At 43.7% G+C, this 12,838-nt stretch overlaps 1 protein-coding gene across 2 annotated transcripts in view; it reads right to left on the reverse strand.

Moving 5' to 3' along the window:
- Positions 1–12,838, reverse strand: part of RPTOR (regulatory associated protein of MTOR complex 1) — a 171,455-nt gene that overhangs the window by 42,482 nt on the left and 116,135 nt on the right. For both annotated transcript variants that reach the window (XM_067308133.1, XM_067308132.1), the window contains exons 18-21: positions 10,981–11,098; positions 9,375–9,515; positions 8,764–8,922; positions 1,607–1,725 (exon numbers count right to left, since the gene is read on the reverse strand). In XM_067308133.1, coding sequence (XP_067164234.1) covers positions 1,607–1,725; positions 8,764–8,922; positions 9,375–9,515; positions 10,981–11,098 — 537 coding nt within the window. The remainder of the gene's footprint in view (positions 1–1,606; positions 1,726–8,763; positions 8,923–9,374; positions 9,516–10,980; positions 11,099–12,838) is intronic.

Consider the following 12,838-nt stretch of genomic DNA (forward strand, 5'->3'; position numbering starts at 1 on the left):
ACCATTTGAAAAGTCCTTGCCTTAGAGAGCCACGGACAGAGCAACTGTCAAGAAGCAGAGCATGAGATGCACGATGTCCATCCACTTAAGCTTTTGTACTCCACTCAGTACCAAAACATTTAGGTCAAAACATCTCAAAATCAACACAGAATTTACCAAACCAGTCATAACATTCACTACAGATATCACAACATAATGATCAAAATTCCCTAGCTCCTGCTGGCTAAGCAGAACCACAGCGGTGCTAGTGAAGACATCTGCAGGGCACAACTGCATCTTTATTAATATTTATGCACCTCTTTCCACTAGCAAGGGAGAAAGCCCTGAAAAAATAGTTAAGAGAGAAAAAGCAGATCCAGCTCCTCTTTATATCCCTTTTAATCCCACTGTAGGACTAACACTATTTTGCAAAGAGTCATCCAAAATGCAACACTGAAGTAGCTTCATGTATCTAGAGCAGATAGACGGGAATCTTTTAACATTTCCTTTTCTTTTTCACCTTAGTCTGGAATTTCCAGCCTAACATAGTAATTTGTTATGTACCTCTATCATTAGGGAAAAGCTGACCTCATTGCCCACAACTGTCACAATTATTTACTATCCCAAACCCCAGACTTTACCACCTGACTCACATGTATACTTAAAACAAATGAAAGAGTTTAAATGAGGAACTACTTCTTAAGAGAAAAACAGATTTAAAAGCAAGAAATCTCTAACACATTAAAATGGCAGTGCACAATGCTGGCATCTCTTACTGCAACTTTAGCTTTGAAGCCTAAGTGCAAAGATTTAGGGTTATTCATTGTAAATCATCAGTAAGAGACGTCATCTTGCATTGGAATGGCTCATGATCTTGATGCTAGAGCAACTAGAAAGGTGGAATCCAAGCACGTGGGAAGGGCTGCGCTCGATTAGCTTTCTGATACCATCGGCTGGGGCAGAGAAGGGGGGAAGGCAGTGGGTGAGAAGATGTTCTGGGGTGGCCTGGTGCTTCGTTTCAGGTGGAAGGTGCGGGTGCTTCTACAGCTCCCCCAGCTGGCAGTTCTGGATCAGCAGTGATGGCAGCCTCCAGGGACATCTTGTCAACCTTGGAGGATGAAATGTGATGAGGATGGTGGTTTAGGCCTGGATTGGAGAGGTGAGTAGTGGCAGGGGTGTCTGCATGCTGACTCACATGTACTAGTTCACCTGGATTGGAGAGCCGTTGAGGCTTCAGTCTGCAGGCCAGTCCCACTTGCATAATCTAGATCAGTTTGCAAACGGATAATTTAATGAAGTATATTTAAGGTTTCTCCCAGGGACTGATCTAGACAAGTAGACTTCTAAACAAGACCTAGTGTCTAAGGACTGTACCAAATTTATGTCCTTAAGCAATCCCAAGCCCTCCCCCATTTATTTATTTTAACCTGATCAAGAGTTCATATGAGTGTTTAATCATCTTGGAGAATTAAAGGTTCCTTCTGCAACAGATTCAGACTGAACTAGGATCATTTACCACAGCCCTCCAAGGGATCTACTCCGTTCAGCCTACCTACACTTTGCCTAAGTATGAAAAAAACTAACGTACAAAAGCCTCACAGACAAACACGAACAGAGAAAGGCGTACCTTGTAGGCGATACTATTGAGGACTTTCATAGCCAGGTCAGAGACATCAGGATAGGGGTCAGCAGCTAGGTGAAGGAGTACTCTCCAAATCTGGGTATAAACACTGTTGAAACTCACACCTAAAACAGGAAAAAGAAAAGAAAGCCCCAAACACATGACAATCCGTCAGCTCCAACTCTTTGATCTTATGTGAGAGAATTCCTAAGAACTCCTAACACCACAACGGCATCTAAGCAAATGTCAAGAGAAGAGCTCCAAAACACCTTATGTGGAACAGTCTCCATCTTGTCTTCCTTCGTGAAGTCTGCAAGGGTTTGTAAACTGAAAGTGGGAGAAAACAAAAGAAACTAAAGAATAGCTAAATAAGCTGCAGTCAAACTGCTAATTTTCTAAGCTCTTGAAGCAAGTTGTTTGAAAAGGCCACATGGAAGACCAGATGTTTGCAGTGCCTGAGCTAAAACACTAAAGAAACACACTTGCTTAGATTTGTATGGTTATTTTTATTGCCATTTTAAAGATTAATATCCAGTTTATATGTTCAGGGTTTTATATATTCTACAAGTTTATTAAACATCTGAGTGTTACAATGAAGCTCGAGGAACGGTACCTACGAGGAGCAGTAAGTCTCGCTTGGTTTTTCTTACTGACACTGGTGTGAATATCTCAGCTGCCAGTTTGTTATTTAATGTGAATATCTGCACTTTGGTATCCAGCAGAAGCAACTGACAGATTCAAAGTACAAATCAAGTTAATAAGCATTTGTAACAACCGACAAAAATTCTGTGAACATTTTATTTTGCTGCTTTTAGGCGAATATTTAATTTGTTATTCTTTCTCCTAACCCTCACAACATTTAATAGTTATAACACCATCTTTTGGGAGTTGAGCCATTTGGACAATATTAAAGTAGCAGCACTAACAAAAAAAGGAACTAAAACAGGGATTTCAAATGAGTCACAATCAATGGTAAATGACAGATCAAGCTGTTACTGCATTTCCTTTGGTGTTCCTGGAGGCATCTAAATATAAAGTGTTAAGTTCTGAATAAAGGGTCCATGGTCAACAAGCAAGTTCTCACCTTGTGTATCCTGAACCTGATACTCAAACCAAGAGAAAATAGACTTGGACAGTTCAGTTCTAAACTTTGGCTGAAGAACGCAAGTAGAATGCAATTCTAAGCTCCAGCAGTATACATCCTGCACTTTTTTTCCATATATTTGTCTACATTAGACACAGGAATCTTTCTTCTGCCAGAAAAACTCCCCAAGGTGTGACAAAGCATCCTGCAAAGCGCAAGGCAGGACTCTAACACCATCCCTTCATTCAACCCGCAAATAAGGGGGTCTCTTATTCAGTTGATGTCCGAGGGATTTTCCGAGGGACTCCTACTGAAAGAGTTTCATGCAGAGATCTCACAGACAACCATTCAGGACGGGACCCCCTGAACAGCGCTGCCCACTTGCTGGACGTTATCTGTACGATAGACTCCTATAGCGCATCCTCCCCTTTCCAGTACAGGCAAGACACTCTACTCTGGGTCAGATAAAGACGCAACAATGTTAAATCTGCCCAGGAAAAAAGATTAAATTGATAATCCTAGAAGGCAATAACATCTGTCAAGGTACATGAGCGTCAGAGAGTGCTGATCTGTCATGGCTGGCTGGCGCTAGCTGAGGATAGAGCCAAAAGCGCCTGAAATCAAGGAGCACGTGACAACAGCAGGAACGGGTTTAGCCAAAGTGACTTAATGTAACTCTATCTAATTTTTCACTTCTGCAGATCCAAGCTCAAATTGTGGCTTTGGTCATAACAGGTGAAAGTCACTGTCTTTTCCAGAAGCCCTTTATCCATATTTAAAAAAACCCAAAATGTCAACACACAGCGAAGGAAGTCTTTGCTCAGACGAGGGTTTGGGCCTCCCAAACGTAAAGGATGGTGGTACAACACTTCTGTCCCTTCCAGGCTTCTGACCATTTGGGGCTTAATTTCACAACTGCCATGTTCATCCTGGAAGCTTCTATTTCCATGGAAAAAAAATGGGGGGGAGGAAGGGAGAAGAGAGAGAAAGTGAGAGACAAAGTGCTACAAGCTGTGGGAGGGAAAGAAAAGCCTCAGCCCCTGCAGCAGCTCGCCAGGTAACGTCGGCTGAAGCCTGTCGGCGCTCTGCCTCCTACGTTCGGTCCTGTGCTACAAGTTACATAAGGACCAATGGGAAATCTCAATGGTTTGATTTCTTTTAAGGTCCATGGAAGACAGTAAAAGGAAAGGGGGAGAAAGGGAGAGCGAGAGGACACCAATCAGTTTTTCCAGCCTCTCTGATAATAAGCTCATTCAGGACGCAGTCACGAAGAAAAAAAAAAACCCCAAACGACATTTTTTATACATCTAAGCGCCAAGAAAAACAAATTTAAAATAGAACTGCGCCAGTGCAATTCCTCATTCACTCAGCAGCCTTTGAAAAGAACAGAGGGAATTTCTATAAAGGCGCCGCAGCCTCGGAGCTAGGGCTCGAAGGCCTCTTCCATCCTCCGCTGCGTGGCCCCACGCCGGCGCCGGTCACGACGCTGATCCCACCGGGTGACACATCTGACCCAGCTCCTTGTACAGATCTGAGCACTGGAGTCAGTGCGATAATGGAAGGCGGCTCAGCGGCCAGAGGAACAGCAGCTTGACTTCATATAATGGACCGAAATAATAAAAAAAATCCATGAGATGCAAACAAAAAGCCAAGCAAGGGGGATGGGGAGTTAATTTAAGCAGACAGCTCTGTAATTAGTGAGACTGATTCAAAGCCAGTTAAATGGACCTTGCAGTATAGATTCAGAAAATGATTCCTTTCAGCTAAGAATGTCAAAAATAAATTGCCTTTCTTTGCCGATGACTTTGATTTTGTTTGCATATGTTTAACTCTTACTTCAATTAATAGCAAGCAATACGCAATGCAACTGGCTTAGGTTTTGCAGTCTGGTCACTGAGTATGACACTGAGTACAAGAGTAGAACCATGCTGGTTGGAAAAACGAATGCCAATGTTTTTATTTACTCTTTTTGTTTTGTCAGGCTCTAACAGGGTTTCTTTCTAACCTCCTTTAAAAATCGCTGCAGTGATTTTAAGCCCTGATCTCTGGAAGAAGATGTAGTTCACTCCCCACCCAGCACAGCAGCAAAAACTGACCAATAGCTAAACCCGAGCTGCACATTTTGGATCGGAGACAACTCTTATTTGTTTTTGTATATTCTGCCTGCAGGGAAAAGCAAGTTGTGGACTGACACGCAATGAAAACATATAGTTGAAATATGTCAGACTGAACAGTACCTGAGGACTCAGACATGCAATTCCCATCAATGCTAATCCCACCGGCTTTGTGCATTCACATCCCACAAGTCTCTTCTCTTCCCGCGAGTGCTTTAGCAGGTCCTGGGAGACCCAGGCTCGGATGAAGAAAACATCTGAAACTCTGACGCCTCTCTGAACTCTGCTTCAATAAATGTGAGCGGCAGCCTGCTCCTTAGAGGGGGGCCAGTGCATTAACGCTTCTTGCAGAGATGTTGCAGGCTGCAGACTGGTCTCTGCGCACGTGGCCGCGCGAAGAGGGTCCTGCGCACCCCGGCACCCCAGCCAGCGCGGGCCCTGCCGCAGCCCCACTCTCGCAGGGATGCGGCGATGCTGGGGGTCCCCGAGCTGCCTCGCCGGCCCAGGCCATGTCTCTCACGCTCGCCACGGAGGCGCGAAGGAGGCCAGGGCAGAGCGTAGGGCGTCGGGAACCTCCTCTCCCAAAAGGAGTGGGCACAAAGCCACGGCGCTGCCCTGCTCCCGGGTGCCACGCTCGCGGGCACCTGACACCACCACACCAAGCGCTTTCCGGCTTGCTTAACCACGCAGCATTGCCCCCGGCCACGGCATTAGGCTCCCCCAGCCTCCTTCCACAACGGGGTAAACGGGACGGACCGGATGGGAAACCTCTGCAGCAGGCCCCCACCTCGGCAAAGCATCTGGATACCTCCATCGTGCTACCATGTAAGTTACTACCTGTAAATATCGCTAATTGACCAGTTACTCATCATTATGACTTTACATGTAAATATATTGTCTGATGATAAAGGAGGAGGCTCCACCTGTCCCCACTCTCGCTTTCTTCGTTCCTGCGGCTCGCTGTCCTTGTCCGTCTCTTGCCTCCCTCTGACTGCAGTAACCTTCCGCTGTAAATGGTACTTCAAAATAGCTCCCCAGAACCAATCCTGTGACGGGGCAAAGGATTTTCAGCCCCCAGCCTCTCCTGCTGGAAAAGAGAATTGGTCTCCAGTGTTTCACTGCTCCAGGTTTCTTTTTTCCCCTCCTATGTTCATTCCTTAATTTAATCTTTCCAGCCTCTCTGTAGGACAAGGACTTTAATCATGCAGTTTGGGTATGAATAATCAGTCTCAAGGTATGCACCCCCCCATCTTAATTCCTTCCCTTTTCCTATCTTAAAACAAAACAAAATTAAAAAAAAACACTTGGAACACTAAGATTAATGACTAGTAGTATGGAAAAAGAACACAGGCTTATCCTTCCATCCAAACTGATGTCTTTGTTGACTAACCAAGACTGCCTGCTGCCAGCTTGGAAATACACAGGCCAGAAATAAATCTCCTTTCTGGTAGCTCAGGACTGTCCGACCGAGGAGCAGTCTGCCGGAAAACAGCACACCTAGACTACACGTTGCATTCTGGGGGGTATCACATGAGGGCATTTTGCCTTTAGTTAGCTAGGAAGCTCTTGGTAAAAACGGGGTAAGAGGGAGTGGAAAGACTTTCTTCAAGCTTGTGAAAGGGACTGTATCCCACGATGACCCAAGGTCAGAAAGTGGATGAACTGACCCAGAACACTCCCTCTAGCACAACGCTCCCAAAATTGCAAGTGGGAAGGAAAGCTCTGAATATCAGTGAAACAACTTAGGGAATGCAGAGGGGAACACAGCATTAAACCGTGGTTGACAATTTCTACTTTTATTATTACAGACTAGATTTTGCTTTGCTTTGATTCTGTCCATGTACTCAAAGCATCCCTCTTACTGCTTTCTCTGCCTCAAGTATTTGTCATGGCCATCACTGCAGAGCCAAGTCGCTATTACCTTTTTAAGAAGACAGAATAGAGCAAAATGTTTCTTCCATCAAGACAAGTCTACCACCCAGATAGACTCCTCTCTGAGCTACACCCACTCTCCCTACCAGTATTTTATTGCAGACTAAAACTTTAAGAAAAGCCTTCACCTGAAAGGAAGAGGGCACTTTGGAAGCCTGCAGGCTCAGCTGCAGCTGGCTCCTGCACACACAAAACCCACATTACAGGGTTAACACAAGCCCAGGCGTCTGCACAGCAACCACTGAGCTACGAAAGGGTGGCTGGAGCTGGTGGGATTTTGCAAACTCTTTCCTTTGGGACCAGACGAGAGCAGGTTGGAAGACTGTGATTCTTCAGCAGAAATGAAAAAAGCCTGGCTTTAAGCAGGCAAATGCTGAAGGTAATGGGATTCTGTGTGAGTTATGAATTTTAAACACTTCTATAAGCTCTGTCGTTTCCAGCTGGATATGAGTTCTTCCAATTGAATAGGAATGAGGGAGGCTTTGGAGAACTGCTCTTTTTGTTTTCCTAAGTTCCCGTCACTCATCTCTAGCTGATCTCTAGACTTTTTCAACTGTGCTGTAAAGCTCTTGTGAGACATACACAAACCATCAAGCACATATCATCTTGCACCAGTGTAAGTGAGAAAAACTCAAGTTCCAGGTTAAGACAGGGAGAGAAATTTCCAAACATTCCTGTCATGCTTTAGAAAATCCAACTTCATTATCTACCATCAAAAACAAATGATTTGATCAAGTTTCTAATGGCTGCTTGATTTTAAACTACCACAGGGGCTTTGGCCTTAGTAAATAGTCAATAATGATACCAGCTGCATCTTTTTTGGTAGTACAATCCCAGAACCTTTCGACTCAGTAGTGTAATGTATAAAGTTTTCACTGATTTTTGAAGGCTAGAAAATTATGGGCACATTTACCAATTACAAAGAAAATACACAGGCTCCCCCCTGCACATTTCTCTGGTGCATGCTTCCTCCTCTGCTCCACAGGGTATGAGACCATTCCAGAAACTCGGTCCTGCATGCTGTCTCCACTATCATCTCAAAATGGATTTGGACTGTTTGAAAAACTATAGCTAGTTTAAAGCAATGCTGTTGTGGCAGCCAGACATGTCTAGCAAAGTTATTGCAGAAATAACTGAGTTGAACTAGTTCCATGTAAAAATTCCAGCTTTGTTCTATAAAAGAAACAGAAATCATCCATTACATGCAAATCAGCCATGCACTGCATAAATGCAACTCAAATTTCCTTTCCTCTGTGCTATAGCACTTCACTCTGCAGCGTTCTGTGCATTAACCAGAGTCAGACACCAGAATAGGAAAGGACTTGAGTGGCATTAAAAAGCTCAGTTGATGTTACTGATGTTACAAGTTATCCAGGAGGAAATAATGGGGAGGGGATTGGAAGTAGCAGGATCGGCCATGGAATGTTTTGCACAAAAGCAGATATCTGTGAAATACCCAGTCTGTTTGCACTTAAGATACAGTCTGGGATTTCTTCTTTTATAAGTCTCATTTTAACAATTCACACATAGACCTGAACAGGAAATTAGTTAGATAAGGCTCCCTTGCATGAGTATCGCAATGAGATGGCTGTGCTGTATAGAAATACAGCCTACATGAAAAACCACCAGGGGAAGCAGTTAGCGCCAGGGAGCCCAGCTGTTCTGTCCATGGGAGATGGAGCCCTTGTTTGCTTCTCTAGCCAATGAAGTTGCAGTGGATGTAAAATTCCTGTATGCACATTTCTGTGCTCAAATTTCTAATAGGACTGCGGTCTGTCATAGCAAAGCATATGGCTGAAGCCCAGCAGCTCTCTCGTTTCCAGTCCCTCCACCAAAGAGGCTTGAAAATTAAATTTCCCACTCTCCTTCCTGCATATAGTCTACACAGACACAAGAGTTGCATTTCTACTATTATAAGAACTCTTGCTGGAGTAAGATCTAGCAGGAGCTAAAATCAGTGCTTTCCAGAAAAGCTAGTGCAAGCATGTGAAGAAAGGAGACACTAAAGCAAGGGTAAGAGAACCTTTACTCACCTATCAGGGAATTCAGAGAAGAGTAAGAGCTGACTCGTCTCATCTTGTCGATAGTCTCAAACGACAGGATATACTCTTCGTTCTCAGGGCTGCCCAAGGTGCTGCTGGCGCTGCTGCTGGTGCTGAGATTCCCAGGAGAAAATGCAACAGAACTTCCAGCTGCCAAAAGAAAAGGCGGCAGGTGCTGAAACAAGATCTGCTGAGAGAACAATTTTTACCCAAACATAACGGCACTTTTAAAAATCCTACAACACCCAGTGAAGGTATAGACAAATCCACAACATTCCCTTTAAAACACCAAGTGTTTAAATACAGAGTAAGTGTCAAAGCATCAACAATGATTCAGAAAGTTAAAAATCTATGCAAGTCAGCAAGTGGAAGGTGCCTTGTTTGGTCCCCAAACATTCAGAAAATCAATACTAATGACCAGAAAATTGAAACTAGTTAGGATGGGGCTTCTCACATAACTCCGTGGAGCTGGCAGCTGGATAATCTGGGGCAAATTGTTAGTTTCAATCTTGTTGTTTTGCAGGTGGTATTTCCTAGCTTGCAAGAGAGGGAAAAAAAGAAGTGGTAAAGAAAAATGAAAGAATTTTGAAGTCTAATCTTACATTCTTCATTCAGGCTGAGGTTCTGCAAGGATTTGTTCAGGTTCCTAGCTGTGGTAACTGCTCGGATATTCCCGTAAGAGCTGACAGAGCGCAGCCTTGGTGTACATGGACCATCTCGCACTGGTGTCAAACTCCCGCCCTCTGTAGATAGAAAATTTAGCAATTATAGATGTAACCAAAGGGAAACAGCCAACAGGCTATCATCACAGCAAATATAATGAAAATATTACCAATATGAACAGAATTCAGTCATTGCCTGTTATCCTAAAACAGAATGAGGAATAACGAAGGATCCTCTCTGCACATAATCAGCAAGGACTAGACTTCCTTACTGTTTAGGATGTGATTTTTTTACCTCCAAAGAAACCAGAAGAGCCAAGCCTTGCCAGTGTCTGCAGACTACCAAGAGAGACAGGATGACTTGTTCTTTCCAGGTTGGTGCTGGGCCACTGCCCAGATATTGTGCTAGGACACACTGCTACAGCAGATGCCTTTTAGTAGATGGCATTTAAGCGCAGGGTTCTGTCTGCTTCTGCTCATTAAAAATCTGCTAATTTTTTCATTATAAGGAATTATTAAAATCCTTGCTTCCTGGTCAAATTTCAGGCTTGGTTCTAAGTCATATTTTACTCACGACCTGGATACCTATAATCTCATCCAGACAACCTATTCTTCATTTTCATTCCTGAATGCGCACACAGTATCATGGCTGCAGAACAGCTATTTCGTTCCACTGCAGAGGTGGCTGCATTATGGTGGTGGGAGCAGTGCTTCCAGTGCATCCTATTTATAAATTACTTCGGGATTCTTTTGAATAATGAAAAGCACTATATAAACTGCAAGTAATGAGCATTTTCTGCAGCAAAAAAGACAAATGCGGGGAAGCTTATTTTCTAATATGATTCATTTATTCAGACAATGATGGGATTAAATTGCTTATTGCAGAGATAATAAATGCTCTTGCCTCCAAGATTCTGTTGCAAAAGTCCCATTATCCTTGATGATTTCCAATGTGCTTAGTGTCTAAAGAGAATGTGAGGTTAACAACAAATTCCCCATATAAAGCAACACACACAACAAATGGACGGGAACACAGGCACAAAGCATAAGGTTCTTCACCATTTCTTGTCTGGTGCTTTACAGTAGCAAAGGGTATGGTTGATTTATTGTCCTATGGTAAGGCTTACTGGCCTCATTAGGTCAGCATACTACTGAAGTTTCAGATGTTAAAGATGCTGATGTTGATGAAGTTACAGAAAAAAAATACAGTCTGGGAAGCCTGTGTACCTTACTACCTCAACAAGTATACTTTAATCTAGATCTGAAGGGAATCCCTTCTGAGCTTGGCAGGGTGTTCAGTCTCTACAACTGGCTGGTGAGCTATATATGTCTTTTAGAGTGAGACTCATCTCAGGACGCGTTTTTCCAGCGAAATACATTATAGTGCTAAATAGACGTTATAGCTATGCACCATTTCACTAAACTTTGTAGCAATGACAAATCACTACCAGGAAAAACTTCATTGTTTTGGGCAAACTCCTTCACTAAAGTTCTCAAGGACTATCAGGCTGCAAGTTTCCTGCCCACAAGAACACAGAACACATACCTGTGGCAGCTGGAGAAGGGAGAGGGTAATTCTTCTCTTCTTCCATGAACTGCAAGGCAACGGTGCAGAAGTTGCTCTCATACTGAACCACTAGATGACTTAAAGCCACCACCAGCTCCTACAGAAAGGGCAGAAGAAACAGGTATTTCATTGTTATATAGGTCAGAAATAACTAACCCAGGGGAAAGGAGTTGTTATATAGGTCAGAAACAGCTAACCAAAGGGAAAGACAGGGAACGATATAGTCTATATTGGTGATACTGTTGGACGGCTATCCAGAAGAATAAAAAAAAAAGCAGGAATGATCAATAGCAATAGGCAAATTCTTTCACGAGCAGCTTTGGCTGCCTGCAGATCAGCTTTACGTGTCCCCACATCCTCTTCCACCACAATAACGGTCTCGTTGCCCTTCATTCCTTAGATCCCCCTAGGACATACACACACAGCAATCCTAGTGCCTCCCCTCAGCTCTCAGCTAGAAAACAGCACCAGGCGCTGTGGTGGGATCGGCGCTGGGCACGTGCTGCCTGCCTGGCTCCACGCACACGTTCACCAGATATTCAGCAGGCCAAGCAGAACAGAAAACCGCAGCCTTTTCCTAGGAGGGAAACTAATTCAGGTCTCTCTCCTGTCCTCTCTCATTTCATATCTTTGACACCTGAAATCCCTCTGATAAACTTATCTGCCAAGAAGTGCCTGCCTGACAAGGGATTTACCATTCAAAACGAAACACTGCAGTATATGGACCCCTGCATACATATACACGGGAAACCGCTTAAACGGGGTGACTCCAACTTGCTCATTTCTCATTTGAGATAAATTCTACAGCAACTGTCCCGTTTGGCAGAAAATGTTGCATGGGATAGGATGAAACATGCTCTTACTTGAAAGGGTTGGGGGGGGGGTAAAAACTTCTAGTTGGATGCTTTCTATTAGAGGCAAGAAAGATTACTTTGTTCCTCTGTATTTCAAAGATTCTCTTTATAGCTGAATGGCTCATTTTTTATGATGATTACTATCATAGAAATTCATATAAATAACACTGAAAGACAGAGAGGTGATATCACATATCTATCCATCCAAAAGAACATGCTGTTACAGCAAAGTCCACATTAAATAAATGGAGCTGAATAGTGTATTATGTTAAGTTTAAAATTATATGAGGCTAATAGGCCCCAAATAATTTAAATTTAAAAATGCAGGGTTTTTTTTTTTAGTCTGTGCCCCTAACTCTGTAATACCTCCTCCTCTAGCATCAAAGACCTCTGAGGAGAAAATTCAGATCTTCTCAGTGAGGTCAAATGTCAACACGACTGATGGTATTTACTTATCCCAGGAGACTTTTCACCATAAAGCAGCTCAGGAAAAGAGGCATGGGATCATGAGATCTTTTCTTGGCACATATCTAAAATCAGGGACGGGGAGGCCCAGGGGCGTGTGTCAGCGCTCAGGCTGCTCTTGAGAAAGCAGTGGCCAGGCTGAACACCGGGGCACGTCTCCACCACACACATGGGTTCACGGGGAAAAACGGCTCCTCTGCAGCTCTGCTCTCCTACATGCATTCTCCTTAAAGCAGTGGAAAGACAAAATCCCCTCTTGACCCACCAAAAAACACCAGATAAACCAATGCCAAAGAGACCAGAATTCAGCAGGTTACCTCTGAGTTAACACCACCAGGAATAGCCTTCTCCTTTCGCGAGGATCTTTCTATTTTTTTTAAAAATAAGGGAGACTCAAGTCTCTGTGAAACCAACCCCTTGACAAAATTAATACCCAGCTGTCACCAAGTGGGGATGAGGGCACTTTTTATAGTCGGCCTGGAGAAGTATTGATTTTCCTCTCGCTTAACCGGGATGAT

This window comes from Apteryx mantelli, chromosome 19 (genome assembly GCF_036417845.1).
Source record: "Apteryx mantelli isolate bAptMan1 chromosome 19, bAptMan1.hap1, whole genome shotgun sequence".
NCBI classification, from domain to species: domain Eukaryota; kingdom Metazoa; phylum Chordata; class Aves; order Apterygiformes; family Apterygidae; genus Apteryx; species Apteryx mantelli.